Source organism: Heteronotia binoei, chromosome 9 (genome assembly GCF_032191835.1).
Source record: "Heteronotia binoei isolate CCM8104 ecotype False Entrance Well chromosome 9, APGP_CSIRO_Hbin_v1, whole genome shotgun sequence".
NCBI classification, from domain to species: Eukaryota; Metazoa; Chordata; class Lepidosauria; order Squamata; family Gekkonidae; genus Heteronotia; species Heteronotia binoei.
The window spans coordinates 125,618,171-125,641,528 of NC_083231.1; the positions used below are offsets into that span (position 1 = coordinate 125,618,171).

Here is a 23,358-nt window from a genome sequence, read left to right on the forward strand (position 1 = left end):
CAGTCTCTGCCAAGGGGATGCTATGTCTAAGCATCCCCTTCATCCAGCAAGGTAGTAACTTTTTCAAAAAAAGGTCAGTGGCACCTTTCTGCCTATAAATTAGCGACAATATGCCAAGGGGCTAATGGGGATTGTTGGGTGTGTGGGGCTACCAATGCTGATGTTATACAAATCTGGTGAAAGTGTAGGGGAGCAGCAGAGTTCTGGATCACCACAGTTCTCTCTAAAGGTATAAGGAAAGAACTGCCATTATTATCCCTTAAGGGTTGCGGGGGGGTGTTGTTAAATCATGTAGAATTCCCTTCTAAAGATGCCTGTGAATTTGGTTTTAATGCCACACCATCTGTGAGGCTAATTTTTGCTCAGAAGTAGAACATAATGAAGAGCTTCATGGCGCAGAGTGGTAAAGCAGCAGTACTGCAGTCGGAGCCCTCTGCTCACGACCTGAGTTCAATCCCAGCAGAAGCTGGCTCAGGTAGCCAGCTCCAGGTTAACTCAGCCTTCCATCCTTTCAAGGTCGGTAAAATGAGTACCCAGCTTCCTGTGGGGGGGGGGAGTGTAGATGACTGGGGAAGGCAATGGCAAGCACCCCGTAAAAAAAGTCTGCCGTGAAAACGTTGTGAAAGCAACATCACCCCCGAGTCGAAAGTGACTGGTGCTTGCACAGGGGACGACCTTTACCTTAGAACATAATCACAAAGAAAGAGGATCAGTTAGGGAAATCAGAAGAATGTATTCATCTATGTAAACTAACTTGTCTACTACATGGCCAAATGTCTGATAAATTTGGAAGATGGAATGCTTTCCTGTCTAGGAGGAGAAAGCAATTTTGAACTTGTATAATTGATTTTTATAATAGCTTTGTAGTTTGTATTTCAGAACTCTATTAGTTTTATTTCTATGCATGTATATTTTAATCAAAATTACACTTTTAAAAATCCAGGTGCCATCAGGAGGTCCACCAGTGGGGCCAGGCAAGAAGCAGCGGAGACCTCTGTTGAGCACTTGAAGGTGTGGCAGAAGACTGGGCCATTCAAGCATCTTCAGAGGTCACTGATATGAGCAATTTTTTTGGGGGGGGGGAGGGGTGTCACGCATAGTTTGGGAGAACCAGAAGAAACACCAGAAGATACTAGAGAGAGGCTCCCCAGCCAACTTACCGGCAACTACGTTTGCGGATGATACTAAATTGTTCAGGGTGATTGTGAGGCACTCCAAAGAGATCTGTTGAGGCTGGGTGAGTGGGCATCAACGTGGCAAATGAGGTTCAACATGGCCAAGTGCAAAGTAATGCACATTGGAGCCAAAAATCCTAACTATAAATACAAGTTGATGGGGTGTGAACTGGCAGAGACTGACCAAGAGAGAGATCTTGGGGTCGTGGTAGATAACTCACTGAAAATGTCAAGACAGTGTGCGATTGCAATAAAAAAGGCCAACGCTATGCTGGGAATTATTAGGAAGGGAATTGAAAACAAATCAGCCAGTATCATAATGCCCCTGTATAAATTGATGGTGTGGCCTCATTTGGAGTACTGTGTACAATTCTGGTCACCACACCTCAAAAAAGATATTAAAGCATTGGAAAAAGTCCAGAAAAGGGCAACTAGAACGATTAAAGGATTTCAACACTTTCCCTATGAAAAAAGGTCAAAACGCTTGGGACTCTAGCTTGGAGAAATGTCGACTGCAGGGTGACATGATAGAGGTTTACAAGATTATGCATGAGATAGAGAAGGTAGAGAAAGAAGTACTTTTCTCCCTTTCTCACAATATGAGAACTCGTGGACATTTAATGAAATTACTGAGCAGTCAGCTGAGAACTGATAAAAGGAAGTACTTCTTCACCCAAAGGGTGATTAACACGTGGAATTCACTGCCACAGAAGGTGGCGGCTAAAAGCATAGACAGCTTCAAGAGGGAACTGGATAAACATATGGAGCAGAGGTCCATCAGTGGCTATTAGCCACAGCATATTGTTGGAACTCTCTGCTGGGGCAGTGATGCTCTGTATTCTTGGTGTTGGAGGGGGGACAACAGTAGGAGGGCTTCAAGTGTCCTGGTCCCACCTGTGGACCACCTGATGGCACCTGGGTTGTTTAGCCACTGTGTGACACAGAATGTTGGACTGGATGGGCCATTGGCCTGATCCAACATGGCTTCTCTTATGTTCTTACCCACTACATTCCACTTGGAACCCTCAGCATTATTATCTGGCAGATAGACAGTCAGACACCTCCCACATTAGACAAGACAAGGAACTGAGTCAGAACCAAGGAGTCAGTATGAGCCTTTCCTCTGAAACAAATTCAGAAAGGAGGGGGACTTCTGTTTCCTGGATGGAAACACACAAAGGTGGTGATGATGGGAGATAACAGCCCACTGAGTCTACAAAAACACAGGATGTATAAGAATAGGTAGAGCCTTCTGATCTTGCCAAGGCAGCCAAAAGGAGACCGGCTTTCCCTCTGAATGCAAACATTCCCAGCCCCCACTTCAAGAACAGAAAGCTTCTTTCTTCATACGTCTTGAACCATGTAACTGATATCCATCCATATGCTGGTGAACCCAGTTCTGTGTTTTTAATCCAAATTACCTGATGCTGTGGTAGAGAGCCTTACCACTTGTAGTTAAATGGTTACGGGTGAACAAGGGGCACTGAATCTGATATGGGTGATGCTAGCTGAGAAGATGGAAGTCTTGACGTTCACCCTGGTGCTTCCCCCTTCTCAAGGGCTCAGCTGGCCCCTGCTGAGCCAGTCAAAAGCCAGGACTCTGCATGGCAGCAGCCAGAGATGCAGGCTAACAGAGGAGCAAATTTAAAAAGCCCCTCTTCCCACTTCATTTAAGCCAGGTGACCCCCTCCCCACCACCTGCAGAGGCAAAGACCCATGAAAAAATGAACACTTCTGGGGAAACCTGGCACTTTTTTTTTCATTTTCATCAGAGGTCTTTTTTCAGTTTTCCTGATGAACAAATCCAAAATTTGAAAGAGAACTAAAAAACACCTCATCTACGAGTGACACATCTTATGTTGTCAAAGCAGTAAAATCAAGTTTGCTAGGACAGAAAGCACCTGCATATATTGCAGTTTTTCCCAAAATTTCTGTTTTGTTCCCAAAAAACAGGTACAGAATGACCAATTCTGCACTAGACCTTTAATCCTGGTTTAGCCCTGTCCCCCCAAGTGACATTCTATGCTAGAAACAGAGAAACCAACTCTATGACTCTATGGTTCTGTGATTTTACTATAGAATGTCAGCTTGGGGACAGGGCTAAACCAGCATGAAAGGTCTAGTGGAAAACTGGTCAATGTTTCTCTCCCCCACCCCAGTGGCTTCAAAATTTCTGGAAATTTCACATCTCTGCTCTCTACCTTGATCTGACCCCGTGATCTCATGCTGCAGTTTCCTCCACAGCAGACTGTTCTAATGCATCCTACACTGCTCTGCTCTTTCGGTAACTCTTTATGGTTAGTCATGCCTTGCTTTTTTCCCCTAATACTGTAATGCTCGTCCTATTGGCTCGCTCACTGGTTGCCATAGGCTGTCTGCTCGCACTGCTTTCATATTTTGTAACCTGCCTTGAGCCCCAGCAAGAAAAGCAAGCTATAAATGAAGCAGTCCAGCTAGACCACAAGTTTACAGCTCACTGCAAGGCAGAGTTGAGGGCACTGATGGCCTGCAACCACTGACTCATTCAGTGTGGCAGGCCCCGCCTACCTCTGACAATGACTTCCCCCCTTCCCGAGAGCACCTGGAGGGGATCCAAGCAGGGCAAGCCTTGCTGCCACTGGCATTTCCAGCTTTTGCAGGCTGCCAAGCGCACCTCTGAGTCACACGCACCATGCCACTCTCAAGCTAGGGCAGGTGTGTCACCGCCCACCCAACACAAAGCAAGGGAGAGCAAAGGGCTTCCGGTTGTGCCTCTAGTTTGCAACCTGCTCACGTCTGAAACAGCGTCTCCCCGCTTCACAGCCCCACAGCCGTTCCCCTGCCCCATGCATGAACACACACACGTTCTTCCCATGGGAGAGCAATGACCACAGCTTGAATATCTTGTGGCAGAGCGGAGCACATGTAAGCAAGGAGGGAGAGAGAAAGAAGCAGCAGTCTTGTGCCACCTTAAAGGCTGACAACGCAGTCTTCCATCAAACTAAGCCCCGTCTTTCTTGCCTGGAGGTCTCTTCCTGCTTGACAGGTTTTCATATTTGAGACTCTTGTTGTTTCGGGGTTTTATACTGGATACTTGGAAACTCCAGCTGCTACCAATATTGGGCAAACAGCAAGTCCTTCTGAGGGGCCACCTTGGAAATGGGCAAGATCGTCAATGGCTCGCGCACCTATATTCCGTGGTGGCTCCCACCTTGCTGAACAGCCTGTCTGAGGAGGCCAGGAAAGACCCCACACTTTTATTATTCCACAGAACATGGAAAGCAGAAATCTTCAGAAGGGCATTTTTAATAAAAGGATAAGAACAGTCCAGAAGGGCACCGCTATAATGGAATAAGACTGCAGTGCATTGCAATATTGGTTGCAAGTATGGCTTCTACTGAATTACTGCTACCATTCTAATTGCACTTTCTGTATGGTTTACACCAGTGGCAGCCAAACTGTGAGTCAGGAGCCACGTGTGGCTCTTTCACATGTAATGTGTGGCTCTCAAAGACCCCACAGTGGGAGGGATGGTGGCTCAGTGGTAGAGCATCTGCTTGGGAAGCAGAAGGTCCCAGGTTCAATCCCTGGCATCTCCAAAAAAGGGTCCAAGCAAATAGGTGTGAAAAACCTCAGCTTGAGACCCTGGAGAGCCGCTGCCAGTCTGAGAAGACAATACTGACTTTGATGGACCGAGGGTCTGATTCAGTAGAAGGCAGCTTCATATGTTCATATGTTCACCACTCCCTCGGCTGCCTTGGAGAAGGCATTTGTCTCTTTAAATCACTTCACCAAGCCAAGCCAGCCAGCAGCTTGGAGAATGCATTTAAAGTTAAAGTTGCTTTCTTTCAACCTCTCCTTCCCTCCCCATCTATTTTTCCTTCCTTCCTCCCTCCCTCCAACATCTGTTGTTCATGTCTTGTGGCTCTCAAACATCTGACATTTATTCTATGTGTCTCTTACAATAAACTTCAGCCTGGTTTATGCTATACCATGCTTTAGGTCGTGTGCTGACGGCAGCATTCCCTAATCCTTTTATCTCAGTTTTATTGTACTGTTCACTGGTTGTCGTCTGCTGTCTGATGCTGCTGTTTTATTTTCTGTAATCTGCCTTCATTTTTGTTTCCCTAAACAAATATTTTAGTCTAAGTGCTTGTTGCCATTAGGAGATATATACATATATATACGTATATTTTAAAGTTCAAACAGTTTTATTGAAGAATAAATATAACTTAGATTCAAAATAAAATTAAGAGAATTAGAAAAGGTATCATAAAAGATATCATTATAAAATAAGACAAAAAATTTAACCAAGACACAAAAAATACAAATACAAATCAAGACAATCTACTAAATTATAATTACTAATATTATTAAAAAGACAATAAGGCTAAAGGAAGGACTAAAGTATTATCATGTCTATAAAATAAGTTGTTATGACCTAACACTATAGCAATAAAAAATCTTTATACATTTTGCTTTTGGTATAGGAATCGATATAAAACGGATCACTATCGAGTTTTTCCAAAATTGGGAGCCAAATTGCCAAATACTTAGAATAAGCTTGATACGGGTCATTATGGTCTAAAGCCGCCTGAATTTTATCCATTACAATGTGTTCCCAACCTTTGAGAAGCCAAGTATCAAGTGACAATTTCTTAGTGTTTTTCCAGGCCTGTGCTATCGTTGTTTTTGCGGCCGTTAAAAGTTTGACAATCAAGGACTTCTTAGAGGGTGACAGTTGAATTCTGGACAAGTGGTTAAGAAGTATAATTGCTGGGTTATCAGGGATTATAACACCTGTTAGTGATAAAAGATGGGCACAAATTGAGGCCCAAAAAGGTCTAATTTTAGGGCAAGCCCACCAACAATGGATATAGGAGGCTTTGAGACCACAATTTCTCCAACAGTCAGAAGAGCCCGACTGAGTCATGTAAGAAAGTTGATTAGGAGTGAGATACCAACGTGCTATTAATTTGTAATTTTGTTGTGATACATTAATTATGTTGGATTGTAGGGTATCATTGGCCCAAATGGAGTCCCATTGATCCGGAGAGAGTGTAATGTTACAGTCCTTGTGCCATGGATTAGTATAAGGAGGTAAGGATATTTCCAGTCTAGACAAGAATAAGATAAAGCCGTGAAATGAGGCTTTTGGTCACTCTTCCTTCTTGCAGATGAAGAATGAAGTGTTCAAAATCAGTCGAAGGGCGAGAAATTGACGAGATTACTTTGGAGTCTTGAAGTAAATATCTAATCTGGAAATATTCAAACCAAGGTGCCGGATCTGACAACCCATTAGGATATAAAACTAACACGGGAGATGTTTAGCAAACAAATGTTAAAAGTAGGTCAACATAACTGTCCTTAATGAGATCATGCCTATTTAGAACACTGGAAAATTTTGCAGGAAGTTCTTCCAATTCATATTTTTTCCAGAAAGATCCTCATGTCAGTATATGAGGGGAGAAAGTTTCATGTCGGTCAAGAAACTGCTTTTTCTGTAGACATTCCTTGACTTTTGGTTCAGAGTTGGGCTTATCTGTTTGGTGTAGTGGTTAAGTGTGTGGACTTTTATCTGGAAGAACTGGGTTTGATTCTTCACTCCTCACATGCACCTGCTGGGATGGCCTTGGATCAGCCATAGCTCTGGCAGAGATTGTCCTTGAAACAGTAGCTGCTGTAAGAGCCCTCTCCAGCCCCACCCACCTCACAGGGTGTCTGTTGTGGGGGGAGAAGTTATAGGAGATTGTAAGCCGCTCTGAGTCTGATTCAGAGAGAAGGGCGGGGTATAAATCTGCAGTCTTCTTCTTATTATTAGAATTACAAAAGGCCCCTCTCTGAGAACATAAGGTCATGCTGACTTGCAGTTTCAGAGGGACAGATAACAGAAGAGATTGGGGCGGAAGTCTGACAGGTGGATGAAGAGGAGAGCATGGGACCTACAAGCTTCAAGGCAGAGCCAGGAGGGAGTTCTCCTCCACATTCCATGTCATTAAAACAAGGAACAGGGGAGGGGACGGTGGCTTGCTTAACTGGGAGTTCATAAAGCTGCAGAATAGCTGGGCACATGTCCTGGAAAGACACCGCATTGGTCAACTGGTATCATGTCACCTGCTGGCAGTTTGGCACGAAAGATCATGCATTCCAGTTGCCCCCCTCCTCCCCCGGTTTTGTCCTGATCCTGTCTTTGAGCCCCCTAAATTCACAGGATCTGCACTGCTGTCAGATGGCCATCTAGCCTCTCTTTAAAAACCTCCAAGGAAGGAGAGCCCACCACCTCCCGAGGAGGAAGCCTGTTCCACTGAGGAACCGCTCTAAACTCACAAATACCTCCCCCCGAATTCACAGGATCCTCATTGCTGTCAGATGGCCATCTAGCCTCTGCTTAAAAACCTCCAAGGAAGGAGAGCCCACCACCTCCCAAGGAGGAAGCCTCTTCCACTGAGGAATCGCTCTAACGGACAGGAAGTTCTTCCTAATGTTGAGCCAGAAACTCTTTTGATTTAATTTCAACCCGTTGGTTCTGGTCCTACCTTCTGGGGCCACAGAAAAAAATTCCACCCCATCCTCTCTAGGACAGCTTTTCAAGGACTTGAGATGGTGATCCTATCACCTCTCAGCCACCTCTTCTCCAGGCTAAACATCTCTGGATCCTTCTTTGCTTCTTTCTTTGGATCACCTGTGAGGCAGGTAAGACTGAGAGGACATGACTGGCCCAAGGTTGTCCATCAAGTTTCCACGTCTCTCTCCATATATGCCCCAGAGGTTGCTTTGTTCAGCCTCCCAAGAACTTTTGACCGTCCCCAGCCAAGGGATACCCGTCTTGCCTCTACCGAGGCCAGGGCTTTTTCAGTCCTGGCCCTGACCTGGTGGAATCAGCTCCCTATGGAGATTCGGGCCCTACCTGGCTTGTTAGCCTTTCATAGGGCCTGTAAAACAGAGCTGTTCCGCCAGGCTTTTGGATGAGGCAGCAGGCGTCCGCTTGCTAGATCGGTCGGCCTCCCCTCCTGTACCATCACGTTGTGCCATCATCAGTGCCGAAAAAATTATGCTATTAATATAGCATTGCTATTTCATCATTATTCGGACTGTCCATTACTGATGGGGGCCAATGGGTTACATAGCATCATAGTATATGTGTGGTATGTAAAGTGCTGGTTAGATTCTGCGCTCAATGCTGTAACTGATTTTATTATGATTTCACCTGTTCTTGATTGTTTTATTACTGTATGTTTTATGTACTCTGCTCTGAGCCCCCATGGGGGAATGGGCAGGGTGGTGGTGGGGATGTCAGAGCAGGGGTTCATACCTGCTTCTCACAAATCCTCATCTTGCTCTGTAGTCACTACACCACAATCACCGATTTCAGTCCATTACAGGTTTTTCTGAGCAGGATGGTCTCAGCTAGCCAGAAGCTCTCTGGATGGGAGACCACCAAGGAAATCCAGGGTTGCATCACAGACTGAGGCAACGGCAAACCCCCTCTGAATGTCTCTCGCCTTTAAAAACCGTGCAGCTTCACAATAAGCCGGCCGAGACTTGATGGCAAAAGGGGAGGGGAAGCTTTCCAGGCAAGATGAACCGCCTTCACCCTGGAGAGACCCAGTCAACCATTCACCTCCTTTTCCAAAGGCAGCTCACATAACGCCGTAGTCTAACCGGCATGGCACCGAGACACAGACAACCGCAGTCAAATTACCACGAGAGGGAACAGCGCCAAACTTTAGCAAACTAACTGAGCAGTCCTACACAGAGTTACAACCTTCTAAATCCATTGAAGTCAGTGGGCTTAAAAGAAAGCAACTCTGTTTAGGATCACAATGTTTGATGACCATGTAAAGCGCCCGGTTTTCCCCAGCAGGAAACAGACAGGCCAATTCCCTGCACTCCGATCCAGCTGAGCTCTCTGACAGACGAGTGGGATAAAAACGCATCAGACATCTCAGTTCCTGCAACTCCCCTGGCTGCTGAAGGTGACCACAAGGCCGCTCACAAAAATCACAGCTCCTCCCAGCAGCGACTCTCTCCGCCTTCCCAATTCCTGTTAGCAAGCCAGCCTCCGGCCACACTTCTCCGCTGCCTGGCCAGCCGCATGTGTCAGAGGCTGGTGTTCCAGGAGGACGGCCTGCTTTGCGGTTGCAGAGGATTCACTCTTCCCACATAGTGAGTCACCCTCATTCAGTTTATGGCTCTTGTGATGATATCATCCCTTGAGGGGCCCTTTCTCACACAGCCTGTTTCCTGGTGCTCCAGCTGCATGTAAAGCCAGCCTTCCCGGAGTGGGAGACGGATTCAGACAGCCCTGCATGGTGAACGCCTTTCCCAAGCGGAGTCCGGCAGCCAGAGAAGAAAGGTGCTTTAACATTCACTCCTGCAACTATAACACAGACGGGTCCCATAAGCTTCCTTGAGAGCCAGTTTGGCATAGTGGTTAAGTGTGCACTCTTATCTGGGAGAACCGGGTTGGATTCCCCACTCCTCCACTTGCAGCTGCTGGAATGGCCTTGGGTCAGCCAGAGCTCTCTTATCTGGGAGAACCGGGTTGGATTCCCCACTCCTCCACTTACAGCTGCTGGAATGGCCTTGGGTCAGCCAGAGCTCTCTTATCTGGGAGAACCTGGTTTGATTCCCCACTCCTCCACTTGCACCTGCTGGATCGGCCTTGGGTCAGCCAGAGCTCTCTTATCTGGGAGAACCGCGTTGGATTCCCCACTCCTCCACTTGCACCTGCTGGAATGGCCTTGGGTCAGCCATAGCTCTCTTATCTGGGAGAACCTGGTTTGATTCCCCACTCCTCCACTTGCACCTGCTGGAATGGCCTTGGGTCAGCCATAGCTCTCTTATCTGGGAGAACCGGGTTGGATTCCCCACTCCTCCACTTGCAGCTGCTGGAATGGCCTTGGGTCAGCCAGAGCTCTCTTATCTGGGAGAACCGGGTTGGATTCCCCACTCCTCCACTTGCAGCTGCTGCAATGGCCTTGGGTCAGCCAGAGCTCTCTTATCAGGGAGAACCGGGTTGGATTCCCCACTCCTCCACTTGCACCTGCTGGAATGGCCTTGGGTCAGCCAGAGTTCTCTTATCTGGGAGAACCGGGTTGGATTCCCCACTCCTCCACTTGCAGCTGCTGGAATGGCCTTGGGTCAGCCAGAGCTCTCTTATCTGGGAGAACCGGGTTGGATTCCCCACTCCTCCACTTGCAGCTGCTGGAATGGCCTTGGCTCAGCCAGAGCTCTCTTATCTGGGAGAACCGGGTTGGATTCCCCACTCCTCCACTTGCACCTGCTGGAATGGCCTTGGGTCAGCCAGAACTCTCTTATCTGGGAGAACCGGGTTGGATTCCCCTCTCCTCCACTTGCAGCTGCTGGAATGGCCTTGGGTCAGCCATAGCTCTCTTATCTGGGAGAACCGGGTTCGATTCCCCACTCCTCCACTTGCACCTGCTGGAATGGCCTTGGGTCAGCCAGAGCTCTCTTATCCGGGAGAACTGGGTTGGATTCCCCACTCCTCCATTTGCAGCTGCTGGAATGGCCTTGGGTCAGCCAGAGCTCTCTTATCTGGGAGAACCAGGTTCGATTCCCCACTCCTCCACTTGCACCTGCTGGAATGGCCTTGGGTCAGCCAGAGTTCTCTTATCTGGGAGAACCGGATTGGATTCCCCACTCCTCCACTTGCAGCTGCTGGAATGGCCTTGGGTCAGCCAGAGCTCTCTTATCTGGGAGAACCGGGTTGGATTCCCCACTCCTCCACTTGCAGCTGCTGGAATGGCCTTGGGTCAGCCAGAGTTCTCTTATCTGGGAGAACCGGGTTGGATTCCCCACTCCTCCACTTGCACCTGCTGGAATGGCCTTGGGTCAGCCAGAGCTCTCTTATCTGGGAGAACCGCGTTGGATTCCCCACTCCTGCACTTGCAGCTGCTGGAAGGGCCTTGGGTCAGCCAGAGCTCTCTTATCTGGGAGAACCGCGTTGGATTCCCCACTCCTCGACTTGCAGCTGCTGGAATGGCCTTGGGTCAGCCAGAGCTCTCTTATCTGGGAGAACCGTGTTCGATTCCCCAATCCTCCACTTGCAGCTGCTGGAATGGCCTTGGGTCAGCCATCGCTCTGTTATCTGGGAGAACCGCGTTGGATTCCCCACTCCTCCACTTGCAGCTGCTGGAATGGCCTTGGGTCAGCCAGAGCTCTCTTATCTGGGAGAACCGCGTTGGATTCCCCACTCCTCCACTTGCAGCTGCTGGAATGGCCTTGGGTCAGCCAGAGCTCTCTTATCTGGGAGAACCGGGTTCGATTCCCCAATCCTCCACTTGCAGCTGCTGGAATGGCCTTGGGTCAGCCAGAGCTCTCTTATCTGGGAGAACTGGGTTCGATTCCCCAATCCTCCACTTGCAGCTGCTGGAATGGCCTTGGGTCAGCCAGAGCTCTCTTATCTGGGAGAACCGCGTTGGATTCCCCACTCCTCCACTTGCAGCTGCTGGAATGGCCTTGGGTCAGCCAGAGCTCTCTTATCTGGGAGAACCGCGTTGGATTCCCCACTCCTCCACTTGCAGCTGCTGGAATGGCCATGGGTCAGCCAGAGCTCTCTTATCTGGGAGAACCGCGTTGGATTCCCCACTCCTCCACTTGCAGCTGGTGGAATGGCCTTGGGTCAGCCAGAGCTCTCTTATCTGGGAGAACCGCGTTGGATTCCCCACTCCTCCACTTGCAGCTGCTGGAATGGCCTTGGGTCAGCCAGAGCTCTCTTATCTGGGAGAACCGGGTTTGATTCCCCACTCCTCCACTTGCACCTGCTGGAATGGCCTCGGGTCAGCCAGAGCTCTCTTATCTGGGAGAACCGGGTTGGATTCCCCACTCCTCCACTTGCACCTGCTGGAATGGTCTTGGGTCAGCCAGAGCTCTCTTATCTGGGAGAACCGGGTTGGATTCCCCACTCCTCCACTTGCACCTGCTGGAATGGCCTTGGGTCAGCCTGAGCTCTCTTATCTGGGAGAACCGGGTTGGATTCCCCACTTCTCCACTTGCAGCTGCTGGAATGGCCTTGGGTCAGCCTGAGCTCTCTTATCTGAGAGAACCGGGTTGGATTCCCCACTTCTCCACTTGCAGCTGCTGGCATGGCCTTGGTCAGCCAGAGCTCTTGCAGATGTTGTCCTTGAAAGGGCAGCTGCTGTGAGAGCCCTCTCAGCCCCACCCACCTCACAGGGGGTCTGTTGTGGGGGAGGTCGGGAGGTAAAGGAGATTGTAAGGAGCTCTGAGACTCTGATTCAGAGTGAAGGGCGGAGTATAAATCTGATCTTCTTCACGGCTCTTCAACATTCCATCTCTGGACAAACAAACCAGGCCACAGCTGAACTCATGCCGTCGGACCACCCAGATCCTGCCTGTGTTCGGCCGCAGGGACACCAGAGAGCCCTCCATGAAGAAGAAGAAGAAGAAGAAGAAAAAGAAGAAGATATTGGATTTATATCCCGCCCTCCACTCCAAAGAGTCTCAGAGCGGCTCACAATCTCCTTTACCTCCCTCCCCCACAACAGACACCCTGTGAGGTGGGTGGGGCTGAGAGGGCTCTCACAGCAGCTGCCCTTTCAAGGACAACCTCTGCCAGAGCTCTGGCTGACCCGAGGCCATTCCAGCAGGTGCAAGTGGAGGAGTGGGGAATCAAACCCGGTTCTCCCAGATAAGAGTCTGCACACTTACCACTACACCAAACTGGCTCTCCACTGAGAGGGAAATGGCTACCTGCAGCCCTGCAAGACAGTCGCAGTGCCAGGCCATTCCCAGTCCCTCAAGTCTTACACCACAAAGTGTTTTGCAAAGGCTTAGCTCCTTCACTTGCACAAGGGCTTCCAATCAGCAACCACTCCTCCCCTTCCTAGATAAGAGAAAGAGGCACCTCTCCTAACCAGGCAGCCTCCCTGCTGTCGCCTAGGAATGCTGCTGGACTTCTGCTTATCAGAATTCGTTATTTATAGCCTTTGCCAAATATGTGATCACTGTAAGTACACTTATTTGCAAGCACCTGCCCCTTCCCAACACTTGATCTTGACAGACGTGTTACTAGTTGTATGCAAAGCCAGTGATCCTCCTTGGCCCAGGATCTCCCAAGGACAGCAGCTTCCCCAAGGCCGCACACATCAACAGGGAGCTACACAGCCCAGTATTCCCCAGTGGACTGCACACAAGCCTGAATTCTGTAATCAGCTGACAATTCACTCCAGGCAGATGTCACAGCCCAAAAAGGAAGACTTTGGCCCAGCTCTTCTTGTTTTTATGGAACCCAGTAGCAATAACTGCTGTTTTTTCATGCCCCATTCAAGATGCCCGCAGTTCCTTCTATCCTGCAGGATCCAAGCTCAACTTTCCCCCACACCACCACGTGGGAAAAGATCGTATCAGGACACGAAGTAGCTGTACAAAGATCATTATCCGCGCAGGAGCAGACTGTCTCGCCCAAGACTGTCTGTTGCCGCTGCTCCCCTTTGCGTGCCAGCAGGGCTACCCTGAAACTACTTCAAGAGGAGATGTCGGCGATGGAAAGTGGGACATTCTGCGTGTGAAGCGGGCACCCCTGCAGCAGAGGCTCATATGCTGCACTGAGGTCCTTAAAGGACAAGGCAGCACGAGGGACAATGCAAAGATATACAGATTAAACACAGCACAAATAATATAAACCTTACATTAATCCTCCAGGGTCATCTAGTCCAGCTCCCTACACCGTGCAGGAAATTCACAAGTACCTCCCCCCCACACATCCCCAGTGACACCTGTTCCATGCCCAGAAGATGGATCCCTGGCCAACCTGGCCTGGAGAAAAATTGCTGCCTGACCCCAAAGTGGCAAACAGCATTTCCCTGGGCGTGTCAGGAGGGGCCACGAGAACTAGGCACTGATGAAGTCCTTCTGGCCCTCCTTCTCATGATCTATCTAACTCAAGAATTGCCATGGCTATCAGGTGGCCATCCAGCCTCTGTTGAAAAACCTCCAAGGAAGGAGAGCCCACCACCTCCTGAGGAGGAAGCCTGTTCCACTGAGGAACCGCTCTAAACTCACTAACCCCTCCCCCTAAATTCACAGGATCCTCATTGCTGTCAGGTGGCCATCTAGCCTCTGTTGAAAAACCTCCAAGGAAGGAGAGCCCACCACCTCCCGAGGAGGAAGCCTCTTCCATTGAGGAACCGCTCTAAACTCACAAACACCTCCCCCTAAATTCACAGGATCTTCGTTGCTGTCAGGTGGCCATCCAGCCTCGGTAGAAAAACTTCCAAAGAAGAAGAGCCCACCACCTCCCAAGGAGGAAGCCTGTTCCACTGAGAAATCGCTCTAAACTCACAAAAACCTCCCTCTAAATTCACAGGATCTTCATTGCTGTCAGGTGGCCATCCAGCCTGTTGAAAAACCTCCAAGGAAGGAGAGCCCACCGCCTCCCAAGGAGGAAGCCTGTTCCACTGAGGAACCGCTCTAACTGCCAGGAAGTTCTTCCTAATAGAATCCTAGAGTTGGAAGGGACCTCCAGGGTCATCTAGTCCAACCCCCTGCGCAATGCAGAAAACTCACAAATGCTTCCCCCTAAATTCACAGGATCTTCATTGCTGTCAGATGGCCATCTAGCCTCTGTTTAAAAAGCTCCAAGGAAGGAGAGCCCACCACCTCCCGAGGAGGAAGCCTGTTCCACTGAGGAATCCCTCTAAACTCACAAAAACCTCCCCCTAAATTCACAGGATCTTCATTGCTCTCAGAAGGTCATCCAGCCTTGGTTGAAAAACTTCCAAGGAAGGAGAGCCCACCACCTCCCGAGGAGGAAGCCTGTTCCACTGAGGAACCGCTCTAAACTCACAAACACTTCCCCCTAAATTCACAGGATCTTCATTGCTCTCAGAGGACCATCCAGCCTTGGTTGAAAAACTTCCAAGGAAGGAGAGCCCACCACCTCCTGAGGAGAAAGCCTGTTCCACTGAGGAACCACTCTAATGGTCAGGAAGTTCTTCCTAATAGAATCACAGAGTTGGAAGTGGCCTCCAAGGTCATCTAGTCCAACCCTCTGCACAATGCAGGAAACTCACAAACACCTCCCCCTAAATTCACAGGATCTTCCTTGCTGTCAGATGGCCATCTAAACGTTTAAAAACCTCCAAGGAAGGAGAGCCCACCACCTCCCAAGGAGGAAGCCTCTTCTACTGAAGAAATGCAACACCGGGAAGTTCTTCCTAATGTTTAGTTGAAAACCCTTCTGATTTAATTTCAACCCACTGGTTCGGGTCTGACCTTCTGGGGCCAGAATAACAGTCCTTAAGTGTGATGTTAATGCGGCGAATGCCACTGCCCAGACTCACCATTTCACAAAGTTAGCGGCTCCGGGGGACTACTTTGTGGGCAGGAGGCTGAAACCACCATGTGGGACCCAGAAAGAAAGATACCCAAGGTATTATAGTCACTCATGAACTATATCAGCAGATAACCATCCAATTATCTTTCTGCTCCCCCGCCACCTTCCCAAGTAGCCCACAGCTGCAGTTCTTCTTCTGAAGCCGGGCTCCTCAGTAGTGCTCTCGTGTCTCTGCTGCCTTTGGATCACCAACTGCCACGGAGGCCTCCTGTGAGGCTGAAAGGGCACCAGTCAATCCACACCCCTTGCTGGGCAGTTCCTGAGCTGCTTCCCAAGAGCAGGGCGTGTGGATCGCTGTCGACATCAGCAGAGCAGCCCTCCCTCTTCCGCAAGCTCCACCAGGCCTCCCCTTGTGGCAGGCAGGCATGCAAAAGCAAGGAGACCTGCAACGCAGCTACTCGCAAGAGGGCCAGCTGCTCAGCCCGGAAGAACCACCAAGGGGCTGACGGGGTGACAGAGATGGAGAAGAGTCACGCGGAGGGGGGGGGGGGCTGAAGGGGCAATGCAGCTCTTCCCCTTCACCTGCCAGTCACACCTGCCCACAGGTGAATCCCACCAGAAGGAGTCTGACGGAGGCACCTCCTCCTTCTGGAGCCTCAGGTTCTCCACAAAGGGATGCTGAAGTCCCACTCTTTCAACAGGAAGAGCAGAAAAGCGCTGCAAAGTGCACCATCCTCCCAATCCATTGCATTTCTCTGAGCACCACTGGCGGGGCCAGGAGAACCTTGGACGACAGGACAGAGGTCCTAGCAGGGATTCAGGCTGAAGCAAAGGAAGAACTGAACGAAAGCAGGGTACAGGCAAAGATCTGGAACCAAGGGCGCTGCTCCAGCTGCAGGAGAGCACTCCTGAGAGCAGAATGGTACAATCAGGGGCAGAAGGAGGGGGAGATTTGGGGCCACTCGTGAGGGTGGGGCCTCCAGCTGCAGAATTTCACTGAGTGGTGCCGAAACAGGGAGGCAGGAAAAGTCCAGCTCTGCGAGCCCCACTCTGGGATCCAGCCCAAACTGCTCCCGTTACCCAGGGGCCAGTTTTCAACACCGAGAAGAGCAGGGGAGTGGGATTCCCTGCCCCCTCCCTCTCACCTCAGGAGGTGGTGGGCTCTCCTTCCTTGGAGGTTTTGAAACAGAGGCTAGATGGCCACCTGACAGCAATGAGGATCCTGTGAATTTAGGGGGAGGGATTTGTGAGTTTAGAGGGGTTCCTCCGTGGAACAGGCTTCCTCCTGGGGAGGTGGTGGGCTCTCCTTCCTTGGAGGTTTTTAAGCAGAGGCTAGATGGCCATCTGACAGCAATGAGGATCCTGTGAATTTAGGGGGAGGTGTCTGTGAGTTTCCTGCATTGTGCAGGGAGTTGGACTAGGTGACCCTGGAGGTGCCTTACAACTCTAGCATTCTATGACCCTCAGCGGTTCCTCAGTGGAACAGGCTTCCTCCTCGGGAGGTGGTGGGCTCTCCTTCCTTGGAGGTTTTTAAGCAGAGGCTAGATGGCCATCTGACAGCAATGAAGATCCTGTGGATTTAGGGGGAGGTGTCTGTGGGTTTCCTGCATTTATGCAGAGGGTTGGACTAGATGACCCCGGAGGTTCCTTCCAACTCTGATTCTATGATTCTATGAAATACTTCGGCTGCCAACGAAAATAATTTGAGACAACCAGCTGCCATTCGTGAAACACAAGGCCAAGCATCAGATCCTGCTTCTCAGAAGGCAGGTCTAGCAGCAGCTACTGAAGCCCCCACAGAGGGCAGGTGAGCAGAGGAGGCGTGATGGCCACACGCCCAGTTGCGCTTTGGTGAGCTCCCTGGGACAGGAGAGAGGAGCTGGCAGCTGGCCTCTGCAGGCAAAGAGCTGCTCTTTGAAGGGGAGCATCGCTAGAAGACGCTCCAGAGAACAAAGGCCCCATTAACCCGGCAGAAGTGTTCGCTTCCATCCCCGCTGGCCTGGTAATGCGACCCGTAAGTGTGGCCTTGAGATCAGTCTCACAAAACAGCTCCCAAAGGAACCTCCTCACAGGACACAGGAAAGATCTGCACCTGCGAATTCGTCTCAAAGCAAAGATCTCTCTCTACAGTTACCAAAGAAGAGGAACAAACACGTTATATAAATACTCAGGGCGTGGGGGGGGCAGCCGTCAGTCTCAAGTGGCAGCCACTTCATTGGGTGCAGCTCAAGATACTCCCGTGGCAGCCCTCTGAAGAGAGACGGTGCCCCACAGGCCAGGCCTTCCCAATGCCACCAGCGTGGAGGTGGCAAAGAAGCAGGCCCAAGGACGCTGCTACAACCGTCTTGCCAGGAGCCTGTGCTGGTTCTCTGTCTCACTCCTCCTGCTGTGGAAACACCCAAGGGGGGGGGGGGGGAAGCAGGAGAAAAATCCAGAATCCTGGCCAAATGTGTGGCTGGAAGCCAGCCAGAGGCATGCGTGTTCTGCAGCACATCTAAAGGGAAGTGGGAAAGGTGGGAAGCAGGCGAAGAGCAGGGGCTGCAGAACAGCCACAGGCAGGGGCCTGGCCGCTACACACGTAAACTGGAGGAGGGTGCCGCCATAGAATGCATTGCTGGAAGGCTTCATTCTGCCCCCACCCCAGCCTTTCTCAAGCCTCGGAGCCTGCCCTCCTGCTGCTTTCATCAGGAAAGGAATATCCCACTGAGGAACAGGACAACCTGCCCCACTTTCCTGATGTGTCGTTTCTTCACCAGCTCTCCTGCCTGATCCCAATCCCCCTTCACACCTGTCTGGGCAAGTCCTCCCCAGACTCTCCTTGGAAGGCGACCACCTCCCAAAGCTTCTCATCAAAGCAAGCTTGGGCCACCCATTTTATTTCTTTGCAGCAGAAGACATCACCCTTCAATGCTGACGAAAGAGCAAGCGTCAGGGGCTTTCAGAGTCCTCTTGGGTCTCCACTTGCTGTGTGAAGAGACAAGGAAGCCACTCCAGCTGGCTCCCACGAGCAGTCCCAAGGATCCCCATGCGAGAATTACTGATGCACTGTGCAAAGATAAATACCCGGGTTAAATAATTAAAAAGTTAGGCTGATCCTACACTGAGCAGGGGGCTGAACTAGATTTATCTGCATGGCCCCTTCCAACTCTGTGATTCTATGATTCTGTTTAACTCCGGGTTTGAGTCTTCCACCTTAACTCCAAGGAAGGGTTGACTGTTCAGGACCAGGAGACTATAAGAACCGCCATCTCCCACAGGAGCCTCCCTGGAGAGCGAGGACATCTTCAGACGTCTTGCTCCAGGGCCCCCGCCACCTGAAGTACACTGGCTTGGCAATCTGACAGGGCCATTTTTGTGGTGGCACCAAAGCTACAGAACATCCTGCCAGAATCAATTCATAAGACTCACAAAGCAGGTAAAGTCCCTGTTGCCCCAATATTACCTGTGGAAGATCACAGGAAAGGGAAAGGAGGCAAGGAAAGAGCTGCTTCCCTCCCCGAATAGCAGTAGGATATAATCCAGTGCGGTACCTTGGCTTTGGGATGTTGTGTTCACAAAGCAGTCTAAACGCACGCTTTGATCTCTGATTTAGTTGGCATTTCATTGTCATTTTGAAAAGGTTAGCAACTGAGCTGATTCAATAATAAACAAACAAATAAATTTCAGAATACCCAACCATTCCAGTCTTTGTTTAAGAAACAATTTAGACAAAACGTAATAATCATAAAAGGTAACTTACTGGATACCGTATCTCAAAACAAATACTGCAGAACTGGGGGAAATGCAGAAAAAGAGGAAAGCAAACCTACATAAGTCCGCACAGAATCCCACTGAAGTCTACTGAATAGGATTTGCTTCCAGAGAAGTGTCCTTCAGAAGGCAACCAAAAGTACAGGCAGGACTTTTTTTCTTGGAATAAAAGGCACCGAAACTCCCAAGAGGGAAGTGAAGCAGAAACACACGGCAGCTTCTTGTGAATTTCTAAACATCTTTTGAGAATTTTGTTTCCACAAAGGAGTTCCGGAACTCCATTCCACTGCATTCCCTCAGGGGGAAGAGCCTGGCTTAGAGGACCAGCTACAGCTGGAGACGCCATCGGAGCCTTTCCAGTCTAGAGGAAACAATGACTTTGCTGGAGGTCTGATTTGATTCCTGGAGCACCTCAGATTCCAACAAGCGTGTTTGTGGGGTGCAAGCTTTCAAAGGCGCTTTGACACTTGAGAGGTCCTTCCCCCAAACCTTGTTGGTCTCTCCTCGAGCTGCTCTCCTGCAGCAAAGTACAGCTCCTCTCTGAAGCTAGATCAAGGTGGATGTGGTGGAAGCCCCACTCTGCAGGGGGGGGAGTGGCTGCCAGTTAGAGTGGGCGATGCTGACCTTGGTGGGCTGATGGTCTGACTCAATCTGAAGTTGCTTCACGGGGCACGAGGTGCACTAGCTGCTAAGGCAATGCTGGGGGGAGGGGTAGATGTGGAGGAAGCCCCTCTCTGCAGGGGGGAGAGCAGCTGCCAATCCGAGCAGGTGATGCTGGCCTTGGTGAGCTGATGGTCTGACTCAGTCTGAAGCCACTTCACGGGGCACAAGATGCACTGGCTGCTAAGGCAGTGCCAGGGTGTGTGGATGCGAGGGGGGAGAGCGGCTGCCTGTCTGAGCGGGCAATGCTGGTGGGCAGGTGGTCTGACTCAGTCTGAAGCCGCTTCAGGGGGCAGGAGATGCACTGGCTGCTAAGGCAGTGCCAGGGTGTGTGGATGCGAGGGGGGAGAGCGGCTGCCAGTCTGAGCGGGCTATGCTGCTGGGCAGGTGGTCTGACTCAGTCTGAAGCCACTTCAGGGGGCAGGAGATGCACTGGCTGCTAAGGCAGTGCCAGGGTGTGTGGATGCGAGGGAGGAGAGCGGCTGCCTGTCTGAGTGGGCAATGCTGGTGGGCAGGTGGTCTGACTCAGTCTGAAGCCGCTTCAGGGGGCAGGAGATGCACTGGCTGCTAAGGCAGTGCCAGGGTGTGTGGATGCGAGGGGGGAGAGCAACTGCCAGTCTGAGAGGGCATTGCTGGTGGGCAGATGGTCTGACTCAGTCTGAAGTCATTTAACGGGACACGAGATGCACTGGCTGCTAAGGCAGTGCCAGGGTGTGTGGATGCGAGGGGGGAGAGCGGCTGCCAGTCTGAGCGGGCAATGCTAGTGGGCAGGTGGTCTGACTCAGTCTGAAGCCGCTTCAGGGGGCAGGAGATGCACTGGCTGCTAAGGCAGTGCCAGGGTGTGTGGATGCGAGGGGGGCGAGCGGCTGCCAGTCTGAGCGGGCAATGCTGCTGGGCAGATGGTCTGACTCAGTCTGAAGTCATTTAACGGGGCAGGAGATGCACTGGCTGCTAAGGCAGTGCCAGGGTGCGTGGATGCGAGGGGGGCGAGCGGCTGCCAGTCTGAGCGGGCAATGCTGCTGGGCAGTTGGTCTGACTCACTCTGAAGCCGCTTCATGGGGCAGGAGATGCACTGGCTGCTAAGGCAGTGCCAGGGTGTGTGGATGCGAGGGGGGAGAGCGGCTGCCAGTCTGAGCGGGCAATGCTGCTGGGCAGATGGTCTGACTCAGTCTGAAGTCATTTAACGGGGCACGAGATGCACTGGCTGCTAAGGCAGTGCCAGGGTGTGTGGATGCGAGGGGGGCGAGTGGCTGCCAGTCTGAGCGGGCAATGCTGCTGGGCAGGTGGTCTGACTCACTCTGAAGCCGCTTCATGGGCAGGAGATGCACTGCTGCTAAGGCAGTGCCAGGGTGTGTGGATGCGAGGGGGGAGAGCGGCTGCCAGTCTGAGCGGGCAATGCTGCTGGGCAGATGGTCTGACTCAGTCTGAAGTCATTTAACGGGGCACGAGATGCACTGGCTGCTAAGGCAGTGCCAGGGTGTGTGGATGCGAGGGGGGCGAGTGGCTGCCAGTCTGAGCGGGCAATGCTGCTGGGCAGGTGGTCTGACTCACTCTGAAGCCGCTTCATGGGCAGGAGATGCACTAGCTCCTAAGGCAGTGCCAGGGTGTCTGGATGCGAGGGGGGAGAGCGGCTGCCAGTCTGAGCGGGCAATGCTGCTGGGCAGGTGGTCTGACTCAGTCTGAAGCCGCTTCATGGGGCATGAGATGCAATGGCTGGTAAGGCAGTGCCAGGGTGTGTGGATGCGAGGGGGGCGAGCGGCTGCCAGTCTGAGCGGGCAATGCTGCTGGGCAGGTGGTCTGACTCAGTCTGAAGCCGCTTCAGGGGGCAGGAGATGCACTGGCTGCTAAGGCAGTGCCAGGGTGTGTGGATGCGAGGGGGGCGAGCGGCTGCCAGTCTGAGCGGGCAATGCTGCTGGGCAGGTGGTCTGACTCAGTCTGAAGCCGCTTCAGGGGGCAGGAGATGCAATGGCTGGTAAGGCAGTGCCAGGGTGTGTGGATGCGAGGGGGGCGAGCGGCTGCCAGTCTGAGCGGGCAATGCTGCTGGGCAGGTGGTCTGACTCAGTCTGAAGCCGCTTCAGGGGGCAGGAGATGCAATGGCTGCTAAGGCAGTGCCAGGGTGTGTGGATGCGAGGGGGGAGAGCAACTGCCAGTCTGAGCGGGCAATGCTGCTGGGCAGGTGGCCTGACTCAGTCTGCAGCGGCTTCCCGGGGCAGGGTGCAGCTGGAGGGGTGGAGGAAGCGCGCTGGAGCCCCAGGAAGCGGGGGGGCGGGGCCACCCGGGCAGGCCTTGCCCCTCCCCCTCGCGGTTGCTATGGCAGCCGAGCCCCCTCCCCTCCCCGCCGCCGCCCGCTCACCTGAGGGTGGGCCCGATGCAGGCGGTGTCGGTGCTGTCGACCTCGCGGAGGATGCGCTCGTGCTCGGAGGCCGTCTCCAGCCTCTCCGCCTCCGGCTCCGCCATCGCCCCGGCCCCCTCCCCCGCCGCCCAGCCACGCCCCTCCCCGCGCCCCGCCTCCGCCCGCCCCGCCGTAGCAATGGCAACCGCGCCGCGTGGCCTGCCGGGAAGCGTAGTCCTCGGCGGCCGCTCTAGGCCGCGACACCTCTGTGGAAGGAAAGGGCAGGCAGTTCCGGTTAGGGCCGGAAGCGCTTCGGAAAGGCCCGCCGCCCCGCCTCTTCCGTCCTTGAGGTTGCCAACCCCCAGGCCGTGGCTGGAGCTCTCCTGCCATTAAAAGTGAGCTCCTGGCAACAGAGATCCGTTCCTCTGGGGGAAGTGGAGGCTGGACTCTATGGCCTTTCACCCACTGAGGTCCCTGCCCTCCCCAAAGCATCAGGAATCTCCCCACCCAGAGTTGGCAACCCATCTGAGTGACTTCTGCACTGGCTGAACTCCCTAGGCTAATTTACTGCTATTTCCAGACCTTACCTTCTGCTTTAATCCAGTCTCAGCTAGAATCACAGAGTTGGAAGGGACCTCTAGGGTCATCTAGTCCAACCCCTGCACAATGCAGGAAACTCACAAATACCTGTCAAGATCCCTTGCCATTTTACTGTTTTGCCATCTTGCTGTTCTGCTCTAAAACACCTGCTATGCTTCAAATCCTAGAGTTGGAAGGGACCTCCAGGGCCATCTAGTCCCACCCCCTGCACAATGCAGGAAACTCACAAACACCTCCCCCTAAATTCACAGGCTCTTCATCGCTGTCAGGTGGCCATCTAGCCTCTGTTTGAAAACCTCCAAGGAGGGAGAGCCCAGTTGCTTCTGCATCTTGAGTCTAACTTGCCCTCCCTGGCAACTAACACCCGCTGCCCCCCCCCACCCCGCAACACACGCACCCCCTCTCTCTACTGGATGTTATGATTAAGGAAGTCTCCTTTCACTGTTATCTGAAGAGGCATGCCTGCCTGCACACGAGAGCTTAGGCCAGGAAGAAAACTTCATTGGTTTTAAAGGTGCCTGGCTGGACTCGAACTTTGTATTGGG

General features: G+C 51.8%; 1 protein-coding gene across 1 annotated transcript in view; it reads right to left on the reverse strand.

Annotated features, from left to right (window-relative positions):
• EXOC6B (exocyst complex component 6B) overlaps positions 1 to 22,343 on the reverse strand; it is a 327,565-nt gene extending 305,222 nt beyond the window's left edge. The window contains exon 1 of the mRNA XM_060247225.1: positions 22,235 to 22,343. Coding sequence (XP_060103208.1) covers positions 22,235 to 22,338 — 104 coding nt within the window. The 5' untranslated portion in view covers positions 22,339 to 22,343. The remainder of the gene's footprint in view (positions 1 to 22,234) is intronic.
• Between the last annotated feature and the right edge of the window lie 1,015 nt (positions 22,344 to 23,358).